Raw genomic sequence first — 26,404 nt, 5'->3', positions numbered from 1 at the left:
TCCTCTCCTCATACATGCTTCCCCTGTCACCTCTTTGCACACTGCAGTTATTTCTTTGTGTGTCTTGTCCCATTGCTCCAGTGACCTCCTCGATAACAGAGTACTGTCTTTATTTGGTTTTGTTCCCTAAATAAGCACAGTGCCTGACACAGAGATGTTGACCAAATATATTTTGAATGAATGAAAGAGAACATGTGAGGTGGGAGTGGGGTGAGGGAGGGTGGGATTGGGACGTGGTGATAGCCACTTAATAAGGAACTTCAATTTACTGAAAGGGAGGGTACGGAATAAGGAAGTCTAAAAAGGAAGTAAGGGGCCTTTCCTGGCGGTCCAGTGGTTAAGACTCCGTGCTGCCATTGCAGGGGCACGGGTTCAGTCCCTAGTCAGGGAACTAATATCCTGCATGCCGTGTGGCACGGCCAAAAAAATAAATAAATAAAATTAAATTTAAAAAAGGAAGTAAGGTGATAAGGATGACAAAATGAGAGCTTTGACAGTGGATCTCTGCTTTAGAATACTGTCATTTGCTTGTATACAAACTGATTAAATCACTGGTTTTGAGTTAGAAAATAATTTCTTTTTGGAATTTAAATATCAATATATTTGTTTAAAAGTCTATACATACTTGTTTTTCTAGGAATAAATCAAAAAATTTGAATCCCTGACAGATATAGCCATCTTACAGAATTTTTTTAAACACCTTGCCTAATTTCTTGGTTGCCCCAATTTTAATCAAAACTGGGTTTCCTGGAATGAGTAGACTAAAGTTAAAGGAAATATTTTGGTCACTGTTCTTATGAAATCCTTTGTGGTATGGAAGTGGTACTCCTTTAGCATTTCAGCAGCTTCATTCATGTTCCGCACACGGTGTAGCACAATGATACCAGTAACTGAGCTTCGGAAGGAGAAGTTCAAATGCAGAACCTCCACATTTAGTGATTGAACAATAAAACTTTGGGGAGGAAAGTCAGAGTAGCTTTCTTAACTTTTATCATGGCACTAGTTATAAACCATTTAGTACTATAAATTTTCTTGGCAAGTACCGTCATAGCTCAGAAAATAATTTCTTGCAATGATTATTTTGTATTAGAAGCTGCATTGCTCTCAAAGTTTGCTCATTTGATTAGTAGAACTCTGATGTATTTTAAGTAATTGACACAGTCAAGAGAATATAGTCTTACCAGTAACCAAAGATCTAAGATTGAAAGTAATGAGTTATCCTAATACTGAAATTGTTTCCAGTACTGAAATACTTTAAAACTAATTGTTCGCTGGATACTTTTTGCTGCTAATTAACATCTCTTTTTACAGGATTCATGAATAAAATTTTCCATCCCAACATTGATGAAGCGTAAGTAACTGTTTAAAAATGTTTAAATCTTAGCAGCAACTGCTCTTGGTTAGAGTTCATCTCTCTGTTATAAAAAAGCCTCAATTATCTTTTTGGACTTTAACAACAGATAGGACTGTAAGAATGGTCACTTCCATTATAGAATCCAGGAATACGATATTCTAACTTAGTTTAGGGTCCACTATTGGACTGCTTGGTTTTTTCCACTGTCATGAATGGGTCCTTCATTTTCCTTGATATCCAGCTAACATTTGTAATATTCCATATCTCTGTTCTCTTTGTATAGACCCTGTCCCGAGATCTGTCTTCAGTGTACATATTATATTATTTTCAGCACTTAAAGTATTTCTCAGTCCTTGAGAGTAAAGCAAACAGTTAATGAATCTTAATTATCCCTTTCTTTCCTTCTCATATTTTATTAGTGATATTTTAAAATGTGATATCAGTGCCTCCTATTTTATACTTCCAGTGCTAATTAGAATACTATTTGTCCTGCAGTTTTTCCTTGTCATGGCACTAAATTTTGATATTACACATACGCACACACGTGCATACATATGAAGTATTCTGAACTCTGAGAGATTGTATGTATATATATACATCATGCCCCATTGTCCTTTAATACTTTCATGTATCAGTCATCTTAACAAGGATGTTCTCTTATGTAACTGCAGTATAGTTGTCAGATTCAGGAATTGAATATTAATGCAGTACTTTTTCATCTACTGCCATATTCTGGTAATGGACTTTTTAGCACTTTTTTTTTTTTTCATTCATTAAAGGATCCAGTCCAGTATCATCTATTGCATTTAGTTGTCATGTTTCTTTAAACTACTTCAATCTGAAACCATTCCTCAGCTTTTTATAAAACTGACATTTTTAAGGAATAAAGACCAGTTATTTCATACTGTCCCTCAATTTGGGTTTGTCTGATTTTTCCTTATCATTAGGTTCAGAGTATGCTCTTAAGGCCAGAAAACCAAAAAGTGAGATTGTGTCCTCCTCAGGGTATCCTCTTTGGAGGCACACAGGTGTGCCCTGATAACCAGTGTTAATTCTCATCACGTGGTTAAGGTGTTGTCTGGTTTCTCCATTGTGTAGTTACTGGTTTTCCCTTTCAGTCTGTCAGTAGACACTTCAGACTTTGTGTATATTCTGCTCCTCATCATGTTTTCCCCAATTGGGATTCTCTGGGGGGTTTTTTTAATGATCTATTAAAAATATTTTTCCTGATGATTAAACTAGTTGCCAGATACATGCAACTAACTTTCTAATTTTTTAAAAAATGCCATTCTTTCCATCTGTTTCAGGTCAGGAACTGTGTGTCTAGATGTAATTAATCAAACTTGGACAGCTCTCTATGGTGAGTTTGGCCATGGAATATGTTTTAGAGATGTTGAGACACTGCCTAAAAAAATGTTGTTTGGATTTTCTTCTCTGGTTTAAAATGTTTTGTTGGGAATGGGAAGGGATTTTGAAAGCCGGGTGGGAAAGTTTAATCAGTGAAAAAAACGTTTTCTCATGAGTACAGACTTTGGTTTAGCAGTGGAAGTTTGAAATAATCTTGTAAGATTCTGAAATTAATGTATAGTGATACACATATGCAGACACACAAATACATATGCAGACATTTTATATATGTGTTATTCTGAAGCACATTGTATATATGTTTATCTGTAATGCCTTTTAGTTTTGGAAAAACTCTTAGGAATGTCCCTTTGAAATGAGATAATGTATTAAGAGGTTTGGGGGATCATCATCTGTTTCAAAGGTGAAAACTTTGTTATGAAGCAAAGAATAATTTAGCCTTACCTTCAGTGCTGAAATTGACATATGATCTCTTACAGTGAATCAGCACATAAATTGAGATCACAGAGAGGGAGAAGCCGTATCAGGCCTTGTAACTTGGTTGGGGAGCTAAAAGTATTTTAAAATATATTTAAAGTTTATTAGGGATACAACAAATCAGTCTGTTCTCCCCACATGTCCAAGCTCTCAGGCTTCACAGACTCTCCCTCTTCTCATGCCCCCACCCTCGTGAAGCTTCCCCTGATGCTCCAGCTGGAAGTAATCTCTGGACATGCCTAAATTTTATAGCTCTTTTTTTGTGGCCTGCTTTTACTTTCTACCTTGTGTTTGTTGTCTGTGCCTACGTTTTCTGTGCTACTGGATTATTTCCTGCCCTAAGGGCTGTCAGGGTGCTGGTCTGATTTGTGTTTAAGTCCTGGCACTACTAGCACCTTGCACCAATGTGTTTGTAAGAATGAGTGGTACAGACAACAAACACTTGCTGAGAGGTGCAGAGAGGGAAAGATCACTTCAGGCTGTGGTTAACTAGAGACGGCCTCCCCTTGTTGGAGAGTTGTGAGACCTTTTAGCGGTCTTAAGGTACATAAGACCCCTTATTCCAGCCACCATCTGCAAGTCACCTTGTTTGTACTAGGAGGGTGATAAGAATCACAGAGGTTGGTCACCAGCAGCACACAGTTAATCCTTTTTTTTTTTCTTCCTCCTCCTAATTCTTTCAAGAGTTATTTCCTCTGCCTGGAGTTACCCTCCCTGATCTTTGTGTAGCTGGCACCTTCTTTTATCATCTCAAACATGCTTCCTTAGAGAAGCCTCCTTTCCTGGCCACTTGGTCTGAAGTAACGCCCCTCCATAGCACAGAACCCTCTTTTAAAAACCTTAAAATTTATTTATTGTTTATCTTGTCCTGTCAGATTGTAAGCTCCACAAGAGCAGGAACTTTGTCTCATGTGAGTGCGCACGCGCATGTGTGCGTATACATATGTACAAGTGCCTAAAGCAGTAGCCCATGTACAATGAGGGTTCAAATATTTGTTGAATTAATAAGTGAATTAATCATGCCCAGTACTGTTTAACATGAGAGTTTTAGGGAAACGGCAGCTTATAAAGAGATGAGGCAACAAGAAAGAACATATACACTGAGGTTGGTTAAAGGGATTCCTTTTAAGATGATTTTTCGGTAAAAATGTCTTGTGGCAGGTTGCCTGGAATATCTGATGTAATGATGTATTTTCTTAAACTGCATTCACATTTTAGAAATGTACATAACTAAATGCTGCAAGCTGGTTCCAATGACAGTAAAGTAAATTGGACTTTAGTTTAACTAATTCTTTTACTACTGACCACAAGAGCTTTGTGGAAGAGGTTTGCTGATTCTCAAGTACCTCACATCTCAGAACAGATTTTTTAAATAACAGTTTTATTGAATTATAATTCACATACATAAAATACACCCATTTAAAGAGTAATTTGATGATAGTTTTTAGTATATTCACAGTTATTTACAACCATTCCCACATTTTTATCATAGAATATTTTTATCACCTCAAAAAGAAACCCTGTACCCTTTAGCTATCATCCCCTCATCTCCCAGCCCCATCCCCCAGCCCTAGGCAATAACTAACCTTCTTGTTGTTTGTATAGATTTGCCTATTCTGGACATTTCTTGTAAATGGAATAATACAATATGTGGTGTTTTGTAACTAACTTTTTTACTTCATATAATGTTTTCAAGATTCATCTATGTTGTAGCATGTATCAGTACTTCATTCCTTTTTATGGCCAAATAATACTCTACTGTACAGATATCATTTTTGTCAGATGATAGACATTTAGGTTGTTTATACCTTTTAGCTATTATGAATAATGCCTCTATAAATATTTGTGCACAAGTTTCTCTGTGGGCATATGTTTTCATTTCTCTTGGGTATGTACCTAGGGGTAGAATTGCTCCGAGATACGGTGACTTTGTTTAACCATTTGAGGAACTATTTTCCCAGGTGGTACCATGTTAACATTCCTGCCATCAGGTGTATGAGGTTCAGAATAGACTTTCAAGCAACAGGCCAATGTGACTAAGGTTTCATCACATCTATAAAATGTTAGAATATGTTCTTGTATTACCTTGCAAAGCATTTAGTAAGTAACAAGAATTAAACCACATGGATCAAAGTGAATTTTGATTTCTGTATTACATGTGTACAAGTTACCATTAAGTGTTCCATAATAAAACAACATGAACACACTAACAGGTAAGTGTAGGAAAGCAGGAAGAAAATATTTTTATAGTATAGTCAAAATTGTACTCAGCATGGGAAGATTGTTTTGACATTTTTCTCAAGTCCAAACTATTCCTCAAGAAAATTCAACATTACTTTCATGGAAAGATTTAGGAGCAGGTAAATACAATTTATATGAAAGTACTGGTAGAAAGGGTTGGTTTAGATAACCTTGAAGTTTCTTTTAGACTTATCTGATCTTGAGATCTAAACTGAATTTTTATTACAAGCTGCTAAACCCTCCGGCATTGAAGGTTAGTTTCATAATTGGTGAATTTTGAATCACTCGATTTCCTGCTGTGATTCTTGAATTTTATTTCAAAGGACAAAAACAAATCTAATTTAATACGAAACAACTAATAGGAGAAAGTTGACAAGTTAACACAGATATTCAACTGAAAAGCAAAAGGCTTAGCTTGGTAACCAAAACTTGTTTCAACTCTACTATATAATATGGTAAGGAGCAGGGAGTTACTTGTGAAATTTCCTGAAATTAACTTTGCCCCAGGGCATGCATGTACTGTGCAATAGATATACATATTTTTATTATAACAGCAATTCCCAGATGAAATTTCAGATTTATACTCATCATAACCTGATAATAAACAATGTTTATGTTTATTCCTCCACCACCCCTCACCAACTCCACAAAAGAAAATTGATTTCTGGCAGCCCATTTGACTCCTTGCCTCTGTTCTCCTCCTGTTTTCCTTTGCCAAGTGTACATGCAGTTTGTTCATTCAGAAGCTCAAAATTGGTATAATTGTAGTTTAATCACCCAGTAATTTTAAATTTTATATTTAACCTTGAAAGAGAGCATATTATAGTGGGTTATATGGTTCATTTTGTAAAGAGGCTTGTCATCAATATGAAGGTATCTATTGAGTTTGAAGTTACTGTTGTTACTCTTTGTGACATTAAAAGGAAAGTAGCAGATGCCATCACAAAATTGATTCATTTTGGCTTCCTGTATGATGGCATCTTTTTTTTTTTTTTTTACATCCCTTCGTGCTCTTCCAGAGAAGAATGATAAAAGCTCTGGAAAACTTAAAATTCAGCCAAGGGGATCTGGATTTCAATTTCAAAAACAACTGTAATTTTAAAGACTGATGAAAGGAAAGTTCATTAAGCCATAGGTAGCTTGTTTTCTGTTTTCCTTTTTACCCAAATATATTTTATCCATAGTTGTGTTTTCACCCCACACTCCTGGAAGCTCAGGTACCTTCACTGCAGTACAGCTTCAGTTTCCCTCCCGCTGTTCTGGGCCATGCATACTTGACCCTCGCAAATTGTGTTTCTCTCTCCGACTTTCATTTTACTCATTTCTCGACTGACTTGGTAAATTACTTATTTGTGGATTAAGTTCTGGACAAGTAATGTAGAAGACAATTTTCATATAAAATTGGGCAATTTATAATTTTATTCTCACCTTTAGGGTTGCTAGCCAATGGACTGGATAGTCCTCTGATTTTGCTGGTGAGAAAAATCAACATTTGGGAAATTATTTCCCCTAGAGTCATTTTGGGGGGTCAGTAACAGACAAATGAGTTTGACTACAACAAAAGGAATGCTTCAGGAACTTTGGGATTAGAATTAGGAGAAACAGTGCTTCTTTTACTAGGCATTTAGAAAAATTTTAAATAATAAATTTACTTAATAGTACTATGCTGTAACCTAATGATTTTAAGCTGCTAAATGAATTTAAGCCTTTCCATGTTGGAAATACATTGTTATTACATACCTCTTTTCAGTCAGGTAGCCTGTGAATCTTTCCAAATAATTCAAATTTTGGCTGAGGGTAACTGTATCTTAAAATAATGCTTTATGCTGCGTTGAGTGTTTACTAGCTATGTTTCTAGACATTTTAGTATAGTTGCAGAGATAAGAGATACATTTATCTATCTGCATGGATGATTGAGTGGCCAGCAACCACTGTTTGAACAGGCTTGAGAACTCAGTATTGATCCATCCATGTTGGAATCACAAACATCATCCTGCTTTTGGAACAGCTGGATGTCATTATGAGTCTCCTAGACAGACCCAGGTAGAGCAGTTTCTTTCTAGTACTATGGAGAAGGGTCAGCTGTAGTAGATAAAGAAGAAATATGCTGAGTTTTGGATTTGATGGTTTCCACAGTGCTAGCTCCATGATCCACCTCCTTTGTCTGCTTGTAGATATTTAGATTTGGTGTTGGCATGTGGCCCAAGAGTTTAATTAGCTATACATAGAAAAATGGGGCTTTCTTGGGTTGAACAATTTAGCAGAAATTCATTAAAAACACCACGTTCACATTCACTGACAGTCAGCATTAGAACCATGGAGTGGTCCAGGCTTTGTGGATCGTGGGATATGAGCCAGGCTATGGTCCTGAAAGACAGCCACAGCCATGTTCTTCTTTCTTTGGGGCTGTAGCTTCAGGGCTCCATTGTGATTTTATGGATTTGTTTTCTCTTCATTTGCTTGTGATCACTGTGTCTAAGTAAAGTCTTTCCCCATGCATGGTCACTTATCTTATAATTGCATGAAGTTATCTTGTTCTTTTCTGACATTAAAGACAAACTAAATTATTGCCTAGTAATTTAAAACTTTAATAATGAGTTTTAGTATGACTGTAAGAATACCCAACTAGCTAATTATACATTAACTGCCCTCATTTCTAGAAGGGTAATAACAAATCCTACTACCGTGTTTTAGCTTGCAATCTTTTAAGGTAAGCAGGATCATACCAGGTTTAAACCAGGATGAATTGACCTCTAAAGAACACATAAGTAAGGTGGGAAGTGTTTTGAGATTGACATGGCAACAAGGGGAATGTTTTTTGATGAACAAAAGTCTGTTTTCTTCATTCTGATCTATGTAGTAGCATTCATTTCCTTCTGCAGATCTCTACAGTTTAAATACATTGTGGAGAGGGAGTTGCAATTAGGCAGTGGATGGAAGATGATTTTCTAAGAGGGTGGAATGCTTTAAAACGTTCCGTGTTATAAAACTGCCCACCTCTGGTTGGTGACCTGGTGATCTGGCACTTAGCAGGATATATCTGGTATTCCACCAACTTTTCATTAGTACCCTATGTCTTTGACATTGCTCTTCACATATAACAGGAATGCCTGTTTTTAGCTTGGAATACTTAAAAAAGTGTAATGGTAGTGTAGTGAGATTAAGTGTATCTCTCAGGAATATTGCAAAAATTCTTCAAGTGTTTGCTGATTCTTATTAATTCCTGCTGATTGCTCTCGATCTTTTTTTAAGAGGTGTGAGGAGAGAAGAGTTTTGTTTTTTGTATGCATGACCCTCTTCATGAGACTTTATTCTATCTTTAAAAGATCTACATGGACTAACACGAGATCACGTGTACATCTAATGAGTTTCACACCCTTTGTATATTTTATCCACACAGAAGACCCTCTCAGTTAAGTGATTGGATACATTCTTGAATATATCGTCTGGGATACTGGTTTGCTGTATGTATTATTCCATTAAAGCATGTTAGCATTCAGTGGCCAGCTGGTTCTGTGTCACAGCACCACACAAGTCTTTGTGGTGGTCTGCTTCAGCTTGCCACATGTGTGCCCTCAAACAGCTAGTAAGAGAATATTTAATCTCAAGGCCATTTCTTTTTTCAAATCTACCTGCCTATCTGAAGGCATTCCTCCTAACTGGCTTTATTGAGGTGTTCCTCTAGGGGATGTCTGTCACCTTTTAGGGCCCACTGCTTACTCAGTCTTTCATACATAACAACTGCTTGATATATTATATGCAATGCCGATCCTCCAGCTGAAGAGAGGTATAGGTTTCTGGCTCCTCCTCCTTTTAAGGGGTAGAATTTCACTGTTTTTAGTATTCACAGACTACAAGCAGAAGAAAATTAAAGTAAAAGACTCAAATTCATCATTAATAGTGCAACTTCTTAAGAGCTGACAAGAGTAGAAAAGTAAAGATGTATTAATTAACCCAAAATTCTTAAATAACCTGAAGAAATCTGGAAATTTTATTTGTCCTGTTTCAGTCTTATAAACTTTGACCACATATATGTCAGTGTGTTTTTATACATATAGTTAGATACCCCCCCCAAAAAAAAAACAAAAAAAAACCTTGAGCAAATGAAATGGAATTTTATGATTGTTTTTATTTTGAACATATAACTATAAATTCATGGCTTGCTTAGCAATATGATGAATTAATTACAGTTCCTTATAAGATGAACAAAGTCAATCAGTGGGATTTTGAAAGGTCAGCTGATGATTTTCTCTAGCAAATCAAGGGTAACATGGGTTTGGGTTTTTTAAATTATTTTATTTATTTATTTTTGGCTGAGTTGGGTCTTGGTTGCTGCGCGCAGGCTTTCTGTAGTTGTGGTGAGCAGGGGCTACTCTTTGTTGCGATGCGCGGGCTTCTCATTGCGGTGGCTTCTCTTGTTGTGGAGCACGGGCTCTAGGGTACGCAGGCTTCAGTAGTTGCGGCACGCGGGCTCAGTAGTTGTGGCTCACGGGCTCTAGAGCACAGGCTCAGTAGTTGTGGCACACAAGCTTAGTTGCTCCACGGCATGTGGGATCTTCCCGGACCAGGGATCGAACCCATGTCCCCTGCACTGGCAGGCGGATTCTCAACCACTGCGCCACCAGGGAAGCCCCGGATAACATGGTTTTAATTCCCAGGTGATCTCAACTTATTTAGCCGTCAGCTTCAACTATAATGGCCAAAAGCCATGGAAAGAGGAGGTTGCAGAGTCATTGGTTCTGGTTCACTAGAATCTACTTCTTGTGGGTTTTTACCCATCTTTTTACCTCTCTAATTGTGAGCAGGACTTTTCCTTTCTTCCTGTCCTTTTAGCCCTGCTCCCTATTGAATTACAAAACAGTTAAATACCTTAAGGAGTCATGGCTAACTCAGTGATTCTGAGCTTTGGAAGCCAGGAGTCCTCCAGGAGGGAGAAGGTCAGTAAAATGTAAGTTTGTATGGATAGCATGCTTCTGGAGTACGAAGTTTTGTAGGAAAACAAAAGGAACTTGCTCTTGATGGGAAATGACCTGAGTGATTGTTTTAAGGAAGTGTTCTCTGATTCCAAAGGTAAGAGTTTGGAGCCTGGAAGGCCATCCAGAGATGGTTGTCCTAAGTCAGGTCTAGAAAGATACATTGGGCTTGATGTAGTTACATGCCAGCGGAAACAGAAGAGGAACTAGAGGCATTTCACTAGGATTAATAGTGAGTCTGGGAAATTGACTGAGTACATGGAATAAAGGAGGAGGGCCTAACCAAGGTCCTTCCGGAGGTTTGGAGCCGTCAATCTAGGTTTTAGGAGAAAGGAATAGGTTTTCAGGGAAATAATTTTAGGCATGTTTAAGACCAGAAATGTAAAGGACCAATTAGAAGGATTTGCTAGTTATCAGCATAGACTTATTTCTTTAAAATTGTGAGATGATGAGCTTCCTGGAGTAAGAGTATAAAATACACTCTTTGTATTAATACAAAGACCACAGAATTCACATTGCTGAGCAAGCGGCTGATGTCTTTCCAGACAAGTTTTTCTGTATGTTTTTTGTTTGTTTGTTTTGCTTTAAAAAGAAGGAACCCAGGGCCTCGGACGTCTGGGGAACAAGGAATAGGGTGAGGAAAGGGGGAAGGATAGGTGGCATTGGAGAAGGGAGGAGGGCCCTGATGGCTGGTGGTACCTGGCCATGACTGTGCTGTACCATGGTGGTGTTTTCTGAGTCGCAGCATTTGGGGTGTTAAATCTGAAAAACAAACAAAGATTATGCAAGTTCAAGTCTCTGAGAGGACTGCCTGCTTGGTAATTGTGGTTGCTGATGGGGCTGACCAAGTCAAGCTTTGGCATCCACAAGGTTTTAATCTGAAGATAGCAGTATGCTTTACAAAGGTTTCCATTTTAATGTTCAAAGGAAATAGAGGAAGAAGAAATAACTTACGGTCACTGGTTCATAAACAGCCAAGAATAAAACATGAGATATGTGATTCATCCCCTCCTGAGTGTCTTCTCTTTTAAGCCATGTACCCATCTTTTTGTGAGTCACCTGGAGTAGGGGTGGCTTTACTTTAAAAATTGGTGTGGGGCGTCCCTGGTGGCGCAATGGTTGAGAATCCACCTGCCAATGCAGGGGACACGGGTTCGATCCCTGGTCCGGGAAGATCCCACATGCCGTGGAGCAGCTAAGCCCGTGCGCCACAACTACTGAGCCTGCGTTCCAGAGCCCGCAAGCCACAACTACTGAGCCCGAGTGCCACAACTACTGAAGCCCACGTGCCTAGAGCCCACACTCCACAACGAGAGAAGCCACCGCAATGAGAAGCCCGCGCACTGCAACAAAGAGTAGCCCCCGCTCACCACAACTAGAGAAAGCCCACGCACAGCGATGAAGACCCAACACAGACAAAAAAAAAAAAGAAGAATTGGTGCATTTTTGTGTGGGTGACTCATTTTAATTATTAATATGTATTCCTTGAGGGATACAGGTAGCTGAAATTTCTTCTGAGAAGATGGCATATTTGTATTAATATCTAAGTCTAGTCCTTTGATGTAGTTTGAAGCCTATTTTATAGTCATTTTTAGAAATGTGTATTTCTTCTTGTAAGGAACTGCAGTATTCTCTTTTTGCAGATGAAGAAATTGAGATGCAGAAAGGAAGAGACCTGCTCTCCTACCTATAGTTTGGAATACCTCCACCTGGGGGGAGTGATGGTGACAGCAGTGTGCAGAAAAAGGACAGTGAAAGGGTCAGGGAGGGCTACTAAATTAGAGCCTCTTCAGCAGCTTAGCTGCCAAGACCTGCACATTTTCTTGAACTAGAGAACCCACAAGCACATAGCTCTTCCCATTTGGTCTCTGGGGATAGGAGTGTGTAGGGTAGGTAGTGCATTTCTGCACACATATCACACACATGCAGATGCTAACCAATCCTAAATCAGAATCCCTGGGGTAGGTATGAGGCCTCAGCATGCATATTTTGAAAAAAACCCTGCGGGTAAGTTTAATGGACGAACAACCAGGACCTAGACTTGCCCAAGAACCATTGCTGTAGACTGAGTGGGGTAAATGCTGCTTTTGATGAGAGAGAAGTATAATTTGAGTGTTTTTAAAAATTAAATATGGATATAAATCATTAGTTTATGTGCCTAAGCTGAACTATGAGTGTTGTAATATTGTTAACATTAATACTGTAAGATCAGGTTGAAGAATCAGTCCTAATGGACTGCATTTTGGTAAGTGCTGATTTAGTCCAAGGCAAAAGTAAGAGCTGTTTGCTCATTGTAAACCATACTTCTCAGGGATCTTGGACTTTCTTTAAAAATTAAGGCATCCAGTAATGGGGGCAGCTGACTGTAATCTCTAGATTGTGCGATCCATGTCTGGTTCTCTCCCTTTCAAAAAGTGGAAGGTCAGTGATTTTTAAAAGACTTTGGAACTGATAGATGTTTTATATTATTAACAATTCTAGGGGGAAAAAATTTTATTATGATGGATTTTTCTGAAGATGAGTATCTTTATTTCATTCTTGGTTTATGGTTTATGTCTCTTCTGCTAGAATATTTATCTTGAAAGAAGATTTTGTGCACATTTGATTGTTTGAGAGATGTTTCTTTGGGGAGGACCCTCTCAATGGTAGTCATTCTGTTAGCCGCTTTCAGGAGTACTTTACTGCTTTAAAATGGCCATGGCAACAACATCCTGGCCTTCAAAAGCTGTCATCTTCACCCAAAACTGGGCTGCGTACTTTTCCTTTTCTGCTCTTCTGTTTTAGAGGTGTGACTCAGCACATCTGTAAAATGGATCAAAAGTATGTTGATGTAGGAAGACAGTAGACACAGGAAGGAAAAACCAATAATTGAGGGGTTTTTTTTTAAATTGAGGGTTCTTTTATTTGTTTGGAACAAATACATAGGCAAAGCCACTTATTGGTAGCTTGAAAAACTTAAAAGTAGTGGTGAGGGGTATAAAATCTTTTCCTGGAACACATGAAACACCTAGTTATGAGACATGTTGTCTGCAATATTTCTCAAGTCCTGAAGTGCTTCTGAACTTAAAGTAAAACCTGCACTTTATTTTTTTTTTCCAAGTTTTTTGTTGTTTGATAGGAACATTCAGCTGTTAATCTTTTGGGGGCAGCACCTATAATGCTGATGTGGCAGGAGAGGCCCCCAGTTTACTATGTGTGAATATCTGTGCATGGCCATGGACTACTTCCTGTGGTTGGGCTACTTGAAGCACACTGCCTCTGAAATACCCGACAGTTCAGCCAAGAAACTCCTGAACATTCTCTGCTTAGAGACCATCCTGTTGGCCTTGAACATGTGAGAAAGAAAAACTTTGGGGAGGAGGGTGGCCATCTCTGAGGGTATACAGTTTTGATGCAGAGATGTGGGAAGCTTTTGCCATCATGGTTGAGACAGTGTTCCTTTTATCCACTAACAGAAGCAGCGTAGTGCATAAGCCCAGGTTTGAAACCCAGCCCCTTGGACAAGTTACCTAACCTCTCTGTGCCTCATTTTCCCCATATGCAAAATGGAGATAGTAATGGTACCTACCTTATTGGCTGTAGTGAAATTAAGAGTGTATAAGTAAAGTGTTTACAGGGCCTGGCTTGTAGTAAGGGCTGTGTAAGTGTAAACTCTTGCTGCCATTACTATTACTGTTACTAATATTAGTGTTACTATAACTCTTCTCTGCTCTGGGATCATGTTCAATTTGTAAAACTTGGGGTTCACACCCCTTGTTTTTTCTTCTTAATTTGCTTACCTTTTAGCATTTTCTACCATTGCCTTGATAACCCACCCACTTAAGGATAAAGAGAGGAAAATTTTTTTCAGACTTTCCATGTTTTATTAAATGTTTCAAACATATGCAAAAGTAGAAAGGACACATTTATATGCAAATGCTATTTTTAAAGGTAAAAAAAGTAAAGTGTCATTTGAAGTGTGAAAAGTAGAAATTACAAGACTTTTGCTTTGACATAACTTTTTTTAAAATTTTATTTACTTTTAATTTATTTTTTTATTATTTTCCTTTTTTTTTTTTTTTTTTTGGCTGTGTCAGGTCTTAGTTGCGGCACACGGGATCTTCATTGAGGCCTGTGAGATCCTTTGTTACAGTGCGTGGTCTCTTTGTTGTGGTGCTTGAGCTTCTCTCTAGTTGTGGCCTGCGGGTTTTCTCTCTCTAGTTGCGGTGTGTGGGCTCCAGAGCGCATGGGCTCTGTAGTTTGCAGCACACGGGCTCTCTCGTTGAGGCATGCAAGCTCGATAGTTGCAGTGCACGGGCTTAGTTGCCCCACGGCATGTGGGATCTTAGTTCCCTGACCAGGGATTGAATCTGTGTCCCCTGCATTAGAAGGCAGATTCTTTACCACTGGACTACCAGGGAAGTCTGACATAACTTTTAAAATATTCTTATGTATAACTTTTAAAATATTTTTATGCATCATACGGTGTACATCATTGTAATTCTAGAGAATATAATATTTTACAGACTTTCTCTATTCAGCATTAGAACATAAGCATTTTTCTCTGTCCCTTAGCCTTTACAAATAGTTTCAATGATTTTGTACCATGCATAGTTATTGGTTTGTTAAATATGCTGCTTCCTTTAAAATATATATATGTAAAACAGCAGTGAAAATCCTGCCACAGATGGTTGGGGTTATGTTGGAAGATCATTTTTGTTTTGCTTTTTTGATTAAGGATCTCTGTATTTGTTTCCTGGTACGTGGGAATTTTAAATTAATGTGGTTCTTTGGAAAGTTAGCCTTATCAGTAATACCAAGTCCCTAACTTGGGGTTGAAGGTAAACCTGCTCTGTGTCAGTATCTGGTGCATGAGAGTAGGACTGTGCTGGCTGTCATGAAGTACAGCCAGCACAGTCCATATATCACTCTGTAGACCTGAGTGGTCCAATATGGGATCTACTAGTCACATGTAGTTATTTAAATTTAAATTAATTAGAATTAAAGATGAAAGATTCAGTCCTCACAGTCAAACCAGCTATATTTCACATGCTCAGTAGCCACATGTAGCCACATGGCTACCATATTGGTAGCAGATACAGATCATTATCATCATTGCAGAAAGTTCTATTGAATAGTGCAGCTCTAGGTTTTTTTTTGACTGCTCAGTTTTTTAACCTTATAGTGACAAGGATGATCTGCTTTTCGTAGGATTTCTAGAGCAGAGGTCAGCAAACATTGGCTGCCTGATTTTGTATATAGTTTTATTGGAACACAGCCACACCCATTTGTTTATCTATTATCTATGGCTGCTTTTGTGCTAGTGGCAGGGCTGAGTGTTGAGTAGCTGTGACAGACCAAATGTGGCCCACCAAGCCTAAATTAGTATTTACTCTGGCCCTTTACGAAAAAGTTTGCTGACCCCTTTTATCTAGACCAGGGTTTCTCAACCTCAGCACTATTGACATTTTGGTCCCAGATAATTATTTGTTGTGAAGGGCTGTCCTGTGCATTGTATTGTAGGATGTTTAGCAGCATCCCTGGCCTCTGTCCACTAGATGCTAGTGGCCCCCCTACACCTTCCCCCACCCGGTTGTGACAACCAAAATTTTCTCTACACATTGCCAAGTGGCCGCTGGGGAGCAACATCACCCCTGGCTGAGAATCATTAATCTAAGGTGACATGGCTTGACAAACATTCACTTACAACACTGCATGAGAGTGCTCACTCTAAAACAAAATCCATTAAAAAAGCAGAATAAATTGAAGAGTAGTTTCTATGCTACTATACTTCAGCATTCCCTCTTGAAACAGAAACGTTTTTTATAAAACATGATGAGTAACTAGAGTGGGCAGAGAGATGGAAGCGCTAAGGTTCCACAGTTCACTGTCTGCTAACTGAGCAGCAAATAGAGTGGAAGTTAGAGCATCTCTGAAGTTATGTGGATGTGTGGTTTATTTTACAGGTTTTCAAGCCCTACTTCCTTTATAAAACACTAGGTAACTGCAGGGTTTTTGTTGTTTTTGCTGTGTATGTAGATGTACACCCAGCACCTTGTGCTGAATCTAGTAAGAAGGGAGTTGTTAATGTTTATTAAAATGATTATTAATAAAAGCAGTAAACTGGTGCTTATCTGTCTTATGATTGTTTATGATTTTAAGTGGTTCATATAGGTTCCTACCCTCATTACCTAGAATAATTGAAAAACTGGTTATATTTACCTCCATTAGAAGTTAGGAGAATTGAATTAAATGTCAAGGCCTATATAATTGTATTCAGTTCTTTTAAGATCTGGTGCTTGAATACTTTCAGAGTGGGGATTTTCAAAGCTGTAGAAAATGGCGATGTTAAGAAATTAACTGCTCGCGTTATAAGAATGTAGAGTGCTGTACAGTATTGGGGTACAAGTTTTAATAAACCATGTAGTATTTCTAAAATCTCAGTTTACAGAGTGGAGTGAATTCGAATTGGGACAGTTGCCTTTCAAAGAGAATATCAAGTGTACCTTTACCTGGTTCTTCAAATTAAAATTAAATTTAAAAATTGGTATTGAAAGGAATATATAATATAAGTCCCATGTAATGGACCACTGTTTTATGAAAAAATATCAGTGTAGTTAAATATGTTGACTACTGAATTCAAGTGAATTTTAGGTGAACTTGCTTGTTCCGTGCATGATGTATTTCTTGCTTGTTTTTCAGATCTTACCAATATCTTTGAGTCCTTCCTGCCCCAGTTGTTGGCCTATCCCAACCCCATAGATCCTCTCAATGGTGATGCTGCAGCTATGTACCTCCATCGACCAGAAGAATACAAGCAGAAAATTAAAGGTAAGGCAAATAGCTTAGCCTGAAGACAGAAGAACTTAAAAGTCTGTTAGGTTTTGATCATTAAAAGCCCTTCTTAGTTACTCGTAATTTTTCTCAGGCCTAAAAAGAGACAGCTGTGGGCTGGAGCAGAGCTCACTAGCCTCTATAGGTTCAAGGGTCAGAGACACCTTTAGAAAGCTGGAGGTTTCAGCAAGAAAAAAGAGAGAGAGAGCAAAAAAGGAAAGATAAGGAAGTGGGAGACTTATTAGTTGGGTGGTAGTAGACATAACACTGCCAGAAATCCCTGTGACCCCCTATATGAAAGAACCTTTGCTTTCATTTGCTTCCTCTTGTCTTAGAAAATTGGACTTGAGAGTAAAGTATTAATTGAAAGGCATAGTCTCACATGGGCTTATAAATGGAATCATCCTGGCCCTTCAGGACAGCAATTAACTTTGGGAGTTGGGAAATAATTACCAAATTCATCTTTAGACTTTGTTTTATTATATCATTTTACCTGTTGAATAAAAATTACCCAACTGGCTTCTTTTCTTGGTCCCATACTGATTTGCTTACATTTTGGGAAGTTTACATCTAAGGCACATTTCTACTGCAGATACCTGGCCCCAGTGCCCTGGTGCTATGGATTTTTCTATTAAAACTTAAAATGTGCTATTAAAGTTTAGAAATGTGCAAATAGTAGTAGCACTAGTTAGCTCATCCTTTAAGATTTAGGATCCTGTTTTCCCATTCTCAGTTTACAGGCTAATGGGACACGAATTTCATTAAAATGAAAATGTGGTTGTGAAAGAACAGCTAAAGCTACACACAGGGTTACCAGCATTCACCACGTTGTCCTTTTATCTCTGTGTATGTTTGAGAACTTTCATAGTGAAAAGTCTAGATACATAAAGTTCCACCAGATAGGAGAGGAATTCAAAGTCCATGAAAATAGGCCTACTCTTCTTAACAAATGGCAGGCACTGGTATTTACCCATTTTTTAGCTTGACTCGTTCATCTGCATAGCAGCTCAGAACATGAGCTTCTGCAAAGTGTACAGCCCCTCTGAGCACATTTGCAGGAGATGGCAGTAGAAATAATTTATGAGAACCCAGAATGCATAGGTCTTCACTCTTAAATATGAAAGTATGAGACAGGATGGGAGCATCTGGGCCTATTTATTGAACAGTAGTTTTTCCTTTTCTTCGTCTTCTCATTCTCCCCTGGTCTCTTAGGGTATTGTTTGGTACTTTTTGTTGAGATAAAGTAAAAATAAATCTACTCTAATTAACTTACTTAGGTCTCAGGTGCTTTGCAAGTTAATATCTAATTTATGTAACCAGAACACTGACATAGCCAAAGAAACATAATTCAAGAAAACATGTATTTCATTTTTAACCAGATAAAATTCTGTTATGAGACTGTCTTACTTTGACATAAGAATCACTTAACAGTGTCTGCAACCCACAGATATCTCTGTGCAGAGCATATTTCTATAGTTCTTATATTCATTATGCCTCTAGTTAACACTATTCCTGTTTTAGTACATATCTGTTATAGTCCCAGTTACAAAAGGAACCTAACCTACGTTTTTATCTTTGAACAGCAAGCTCTAGCTTAGGGGGCTCTAGATTTCTGAAACATTAGTGTTAGCTATCACTTCCTTAGTAATCTGAGAAGATCATGACTATCAGACCTGAGCTCACCCCAGCTTCCTACCTTTATATATATCACCCCCCCAATCTTTTCTTTGTTTTTTCCTACAGGAAATAAGAGATCTTATTTCTCAGACCCAGTCCCCCCACCAACATGATCTTGTTCTCCATTTATCCCCTTCCTCCTAGCACTGTTGGTCTTCCTTCTCCTCCTGGTTGCCCACCACCCCCATAGTCAAAGGTATCCCCGTGTCAGAAGCCTTTATCTGTTCCTGTGGACTCCTTTAGGAGTCCTGCTGTTTGTTTCCCCTCCTCTCTCCTCTTTTTTTTTTTTTTTTTTTTTTTTTGTGGCTGCATTGGGTCTTCACTGCTACATGCAGGCTTTCTCTAGTTGCGGCGAGCAGGGGCTTCTCTTGTTGCAGAGCACGGGCTCTAGGCATGCAGGCTCAGTAGTTGTGGCACACGGGCCTAGTTACTCCGCGGCATGTGGGGTCTTCCCGGACCAGGGCTCTAACCCATGTCCCCTGCATTGGCAGGAGGATTCTTAACCACTGCACCACCAGGGAAGTCCTCCTCTCTTCTTAATCATTTGGATTTTTCTCATGACCCATTTTCCTCTCTGCAGCTTTGGTATTTTACCCCTTACCTTTCTGAAAACTTTCTCATTCCATTCCTAAACGTGATCATTCTCATAAGATTTCGGTCCTTCGGCCCCTCTCTCCATCCCCCACCCATTAGGGAGCTAATTCACCCCTTACCGCTTTAGATAATCCCCTCCAGGTAGACAGTTTCCACACCTGACATCAGAGGTCAGTGTATTTAACTTTTCTTACCGTGAACATGATTCATATTTAGTTGGTGCTATTTTATCTTGTAAATATTGGACTGTGTAGGATGGGGCACCATTGGAGCTGTCTAAAGATATGTCACTTCTCAAAAACCTTTCCTGAGTGGCATCTTAGCCTGCCATTCAGGGCTCTCTGTCACTGTGTGTGATCTACATCTTTGCCTTTACTCCTCTAAATGTATCAATATGTAACACACAAATTGGATAAATTTCAGATACCCAACTGTATCTGCTTCGTTAGTTCTTCAGGGACAGTTTTCAACCATACAGAAAAACAGAGTGACTTAACCACGTACCCACTATCCAACTATAGCAAAGCCTGTACATTTTGCCTTACTTGCTTCAGATTTTTTAAAAGAAAGAAAACAAATGTAGTTCTCTCTTAATGTGTTTTAACATCCCAGCCACTTCCTTCTACCCTGTGCTTTGGCGAGGCTGTCTATGCCTTTCCCCTGGAGTGGCGTCTCCTATGCTGCAGCTGCCAGAGCTGCTTCAAGGGTCAGTGCAGATACTGCCTTCCTGGCTCTCAGGGCCCACAGTCCCTTCCTCCTGCTTCCCATTGATGGCACTTCACCCCCTAACTGCTTTTATCTTTGTCTGTGTTTCCTGCTCATTAGTGACCTTGCTCTTCATTTTTCTATCTCCTGGAAGGCATTGTCCCAATAAGCACTTAATACACATTGGTCTCCTTGAATATACTGAAGAAGGCTGATAGTGTCAACTTGCAGTGTCCAAGAGCAGTGTCAAAGTGCAGCAACTTCTTTCTACAAAGGAAGAAACAAAGTAGCCAACCCATTAGAGAGTAAAAATACAATTTCTAAGGCTTTAGTAAACATTTCTCTCACTCTCAAATAAATGAATGCAAGTTCCTACCTAGCCAGGGGCTTTTGAAACCTCATTATCTCAGCATAAAATTTTGCTCTAATGAATCTGTAGGGGTGTAAGTCAGAAGCCTGCAAACTTTTTCTGTAAAGGCCCAGATTTGGCCACATATGGTCTCTGTCACATACTCATTCTTTCTTTCTTTCTTCCTTTTTAACAGCCCTTTGAAAATATAGAAAATAATCTTAGCTGGCCCTGCACTGCATCATTCAGACTTGGCCCATATACCTTCTCTTCTAGTCCCTGCAACTCCATAGGAGGAAAAACAAAGCATACGGACGTGAGGATGTGTTTTTCTGGATAGGATTCTGTCCTGTCTTTTCATACTGTGTGTAGGCTACTTACTTGAAAAACCATCTGCACCTAGGGTTTTAGGAAAACGTTTAATTGTGTATTCAGCAGTTCTTAACATTTTTTTCAGCTAGCAGATACAGCCTAGGCTATAGCATCATAAATCTTCAGGTAAATAAATTAATAGGTGGTAAAGTCACTCAGGCTAGCTGTGTCCCCAGGTAGCAGCTCATTCCTGAGCAGATTGAGAGACTGTCTTCACCAGCTGCTTCAAAAACCTGACAGGCAGGATCTGTTTAGACTAAAATCTATTTCTAAAATAATAGATTTGGGCTGACTGTAATTACATAACTGCAAATCTAAAAATGATGGGGGATTTCCTTATAAATTACTATGGAATCATAACTAGTCCTGTTCTATATGGGGGGTGAATAGTTTTATTAACATAGAAAGTAAAAGAAAATGTGAGGTTTACATTTCCCCAGTCCATCAAGTTTGGAGGAGTGCAGCCATATCAGTAGGCAACAAGGAGAGAGTGAGAGCGCCCTGGCTGGAAAACTGGGGCCTGGTTAACCCCAGACACCGTCCTGGACGTCTGCCGACCTTCCTGAGCCTTGCAGGCGAGGCCCAGGGTGGTCGGCTGTCTTGTACACATCCACGTGGGAGGTAATGGCCCAAAGAAGATCTAGCATGGCGGTGCAGTGTATGTGTTCCCCTGCAAATCAAGTGTTCAGATTTGCCTCCCTTACTAAGGGGGCGAAATGCATAAACTCCAAAGACACCTCCCTGTACAATTTTCCCCTTAGATTTAGTGACTATAATAACTGTCATCTTTGTCATTGTCTGTTCCCTACTGCCCATACCGAATAGGGAAAACTTGAACCTCCCTGGGACTTGCCAGCTTTGGGGTCGCTGAAGCACATGCCAGCCTGCTCACTATCCTTGTGTTTTCTTTATCCCAACCCCCTGTGCAGAGTACATCCAGAAATATGCGACAGAGGAGGCACTGAAAGAGCAGGAAGAGGGCACCGGAGACAGTTCATCGGAGAGTTCTATGTCTGACTTTTCGGAAGATGAGGCCCAGGATATGGAGTTGTAGTAGAAAAAGCACCTGCTTTTCAGAAAGACTATTATTTCCTAACCATGAGAAGCAGACTATAATATTCATATTTAAACAAAGCAATTTTTTTTATTACTAAACAAGGTTTTTATGAATAATAGCATTGATATATATATATTATATATCACCCTTTAGATCTTGATTTCTTGGTCATTTCTCAACCTGAGGTGCATAGCATATTCCCACATTCCATTTTGGTAGCAATATGCGGTCCGAATGCATGCATTCATAAGTCCATTTAGCCAAGTCAGCCTGTGTGCTACTGAACTGTCAAAAGAAACAGCCGCTCTGATAGATAGACATGAGTAAAAATAACAGGAAAAAGTTGCTTCTTTTATTGATGGTTCCAAAGAAACAAACCAAACCAACCAGCTCTTGGATGTGAAGATAGAATAGTGCTTTTTCAAACTGGAAAGGAAAAAATTGGGGAGGAAAAGGCCTGCTTGGGAGCATTTAGAGCCAGCCATGTCAGAATCAGAGCTGCTTCTTCCTGTGCATCCTAGGTGGCCCCATTTCTGTGGAGTAACAGTATAAAACAGGGAGCTAATTGGAGTATTGAAACTTAAAACAATTTTTTTGACTTGGATTTTAAGTACATTTTTATATGTAGATTCCTGCCCTTCTCGCTACCAGGCCCTGCAGCCACAAGTGTTTTGCTTTGGAGAACCTTTTGGAAATGTTTTCTGAATCTGATTCTTTTTCTTGGGGGTAGAATTTGTAATCCAGACCTTTTCTGAGAGGACAGGACAGGAGGAGAAAAGTGACTGGGAAGATGTTTCCTCTCATCCAACACGTGCAGAGTCACATCCTCATCCTATTGTTGGCCACTGTGAGACCGCTACCCTGGACTCAGAGCTTTATATTTGAGGATGGTTGTGGGGTTTGGGTTTTTTTTTTTCTTTTTGGTGTGTGTGCATTGTGCTTAGGTTGCAGATTTAATCTTCACCTACCAAGAGATGGCCTCCTCCTTGGACAGCCACTCAGTGGACCATTAGACTTGGGAAGAAGACCCTCCTGGTGGCTGTGACTCCTGGGTACTCTCGTTCAGGTTTTGATTCTGTTTTCCCTTCTGCTGCTGCTCTTGGCAGCAGCCGGGTCATCGTCTGCTCGTGGGAGTGGGAAATAGGTATTTTAGACCCAACTCACATTCTAAATTTAAAATGAGTAATAATTGGAACAAGTAAAGGTTTTTGTACCCAAAGTGACTCTACATGGGAAAAACAAACACAGCTTTTTTTTTTTTTTTTTTTTCAGAGTGAGACTGAATAGGAGGAAAGGATTCAGAAATATGATGTAGAACAGGTTTTGAAGGAAGAGAATTTTCTCTCCTGTATATGTTAAGAGGAAATCAGTTTAAATGCCTGCTAATCAAATGTTTACTCAGCTAACCATATGTCCAGGTTGCTGGCAGAGTTTCTTTCAGATCTGAGTGTTGCCTGCTGAATTTGGAGAACTTCAGACAGTAGTTGGGGGGGGCGGGGGGGGTTGACACAACCAGTAGGACAATAGCAAAATTAGCCAATCCTGAAATCTTCTCGAGATGATTTTTGAATGTCCTACTGGGATAATTTAATCCTTCTCTCTGTGTGTTTTTAGTTTATAAGTGCTATATTCCACAAGATTTGAGTCAATGAGATTGAAGATACCCTATCTTTTTTATTCAAAAAGCACAATCAATCTTTTCTTTGAAAATCTATATAAAGTACAACTTGCTTTTAGCATGATTATTTTCCTAAATAAAAAACAAAGAATGTACTTATTTTATGTTAATTACGGGCATGAAGCAAAAGGTTTTCTTTTTAAAAAAAAAAAAAAATTAAAAGTGCAGTTATGTAGGGCTGTGGTTAGTTAACCGTACTGAGTTATCTATCTAGCATTTGTGGCTTGTTGGAAGGGTAGTATTAACTATTTAACATGTAATGGAGTACTTTAACTCTTATCTAGCACGTTGTCTTCTCATTACTTTGGGGGAGGGAGGGTCTCTGCTGGCACTGTCTAACTTGCTTACCTGCTGAATTAGCAGTTTGCTTGTGCTATAACCGTTATTTGTAGGTGCGACTTAGGGTAGGCTTAAAGTGCTGGGTGGTGATTTGAGTTCAAACAATAAAAAACTGTATTTTTTCAATATTGTATAAACAATAGTGTTCTAATTACCTTTCAAAAAAAATAATGTCCAGATAATAATTGCTTTTAATCTTGTCAAAAAACAAAACAAAACAAAAAACTAGTAGAACCAAGTTTAGGGAAGGTATGTGAGCAGTGCCACAGCTCTGTTCCCTGACTAAATCCATGTTTCTCTAACAAAAAGACTTCAGCTTGCCTGTGATCGAGAACTCCAGCACTAGGAATCTGGTGGTGCAGAATTTCCAGATGAAGACTTGTTGGAGGTTGCAGGGGTTAAGAAGCAGATCTGAGTATGGCTACAGTGTGTATGCACGTGTGTGTGCACCCATCCAAGTCTGTGTGATAAAGGTGTAACTAGGCTTCTCTGCTAGCACTGGAAGCTCCTGGAAATTGCTGCCCAGATCACACTGTACCCTCTCATTCTGTGCAAGTCTGTCCTTTTTGGGCACTAACCTTGATCCCATGCATGTTTTTGGCTCTATGTGGAGCTTTTCCTCTCCACTGGGAAATTGACTTTTGATATGTTGAACAGAATCCCTTCTTACACTAACTTTTTGTCCCTTCCCTGTGCCTGGGAGAGGTAGGAGTAGGAGAGGAAGCTGGAAGAGGGCCTGGCTGTGATTCTGAGGACTCTGGGCCCCCAGTAATAGATGGTAGAGTGAGTCTGGAGCAGGGGGTGGTATGACACCAAAAGCTTTTCCACGTTGTCCCATCATAACACTCAGAGAAGCATTCAGAGCCCCTCAGAAAGGCTGCACATTATTGCTTTTAAAGGTGGTGGTGGTAGGTCAGAGCTGCTTCTGGCAGTTTCCCTTCCCTTCCCTTCCCTTCCCTAGTACCCATCATTTTTGAAACCCTGCCTTGTGGTTTACCAGCGCAAGCCATTCTTTGCCCCTGTTCAAATGACTGAGCTCCAGCTCTCGCCAAACACCAGAAAGCAAGATGGCTGCACCACAGCAGCATGCAATCCGCTACCCTCCAGCCGCCCCAGCACTGGGGCCTCGTGGGTTGCGTTTTAAGGTAGCCAACCTAGACACTGGCATTTTTGCTCTTTTGTCTTCAATCGCATCGCGCTCCTTGAGGTTACTGTGCAGTTTCAACCAGCGTTTTATACTAGTGAGATAATTATCAGAAGTTGCCATATATCTCTCCAGTACCTAACGTTTTTCTTCCACTCCAAAAGCTGTTCTAATTGCCAACTGGCTGATCTAAGCTCCAGAAGAGTGTCTCCCCTCGAAGGAATTTTTTCCCTCACAAGGCTCCCTGAAGCCCTAGTTGGCCTTGGCCTGACACTTGCTTTTTATTAGACCTCCTATTGGGATGGCTGAGACTCATGAAAGACAGATCCTCTGCTAGCCCCCATAGTGAAGTTGTTAGATACCAACTTTCTGGGAACTAGTGTTTGACCTTAAATGGCATGTGACCCTTCTGTGTTCTAGGGACTCAATTAGAAAAGTGAAAGCCATTAACAAAAGTTAGAGTTTTATTCATCTCACCAACTTCCTGACTGGGTTCACAGCCTTGTTGACTGAAATCAAATCATTTCTGATTGGGCTCAAAGACCTGCATTTCTTTGGACTTCTGAATCCATGTTCATATTTTCTCTGGCCACTGAACACCTTGGTGATTCCATTAGGGACTGAATGGAGTGGAGGCCCCTTGGGGGGAAGGGAGAGTAAACCCTCAGGTATGCAGTTTCTCCACTCACCTGAGGAAGGGCCAGGACTCTTAATTCAGCAAATATTCATCTTGGCCGTGGGCTTGGGAAGAAATGGCCATTATTTACTGATTGTATTTGGTACATATTGTGTGATACTTGAAGAGATAAAAGGGACTTACCAGCCCTTAATTGAAATCTAAGCTTTTTATCACTTATTTTTTCCTTGCCCCCTCTCCTCCCTTCCACCTTTTTCCTTGCATTGTGATGATCTAGTGGGCACTTCTGTCAACAGGACAAATGCCTCCTCTGACTATAACCTCTTAATAGTTGTGTATAATGAAAACTGTAAACTTTTTTAAATAAAATGTGTATATACCTTGGCAAATGGCTGGACCTTGATCAATAAGATAACAGCCCCCATGATTACTAAGCCCGATATTTTAAAACACCCTCCCTATTCATCCGGCTCCTCTGAGCAGCAGACGATGGCTTGCTTTTTCTTTTTTAAACTGAGAATCTCTTATGAGGCAGGTGACTGGGTTAGGTTGGGAAGGGAGTGTCATATGTAGCGGTAGTAACTGAGAGGCCCTGCCTACAAGAGCCCTACCCCTATACCTGGAGTGGC

The 26,404-nt window shown here is 39.5% G+C and overlaps 1 protein-coding gene across 1 annotated transcript in view; it reads left to right on the top strand.

Annotated features, from left to right (window-relative positions):
* Nucleotides 1-26,164, top strand: part of UBE2H (ubiquitin conjugating enzyme E2 H) — a 101,697-nt gene extending 75,533 nt beyond the window's left edge. Inside the window, exons 4-7 of the mRNA XM_082473154.1 lie at nt 1,312-1,351; nt 2,662-2,714; nt 17,092-17,220; nt 21,850-26,164. Of these exons, the coding sequence (XP_082329280.1) occupies nt 1,312-1,351; nt 2,662-2,714; nt 17,092-17,220; nt 21,850-21,974 (347 nt within the window). The 3' untranslated portion in view covers nt 21,975-26,164. The remainder of the gene's footprint in view (nt 1-1,311; nt 1,352-2,661; nt 2,715-17,091; nt 17,221-21,849) is intronic.
* The last annotated feature ends 240 nt before the right edge of the window (nt 26,165-26,404 follow it).

Source organism: Balaenoptera physalus, assembly GCF_965194825.1.
Source record: "Balaenoptera physalus genome assembly, chromosome: 8".
In the NCBI taxonomy this organism is placed as follows: Eukaryota; Metazoa; Chordata; class Mammalia; order Artiodactyla; family Balaenopteridae; genus Balaenoptera; species Balaenoptera physalus.
The sequence above is the reverse complement of the archived record's forward strand: the minus strand, read 5'-3'. Positions and strand labels throughout refer to the sequence as shown.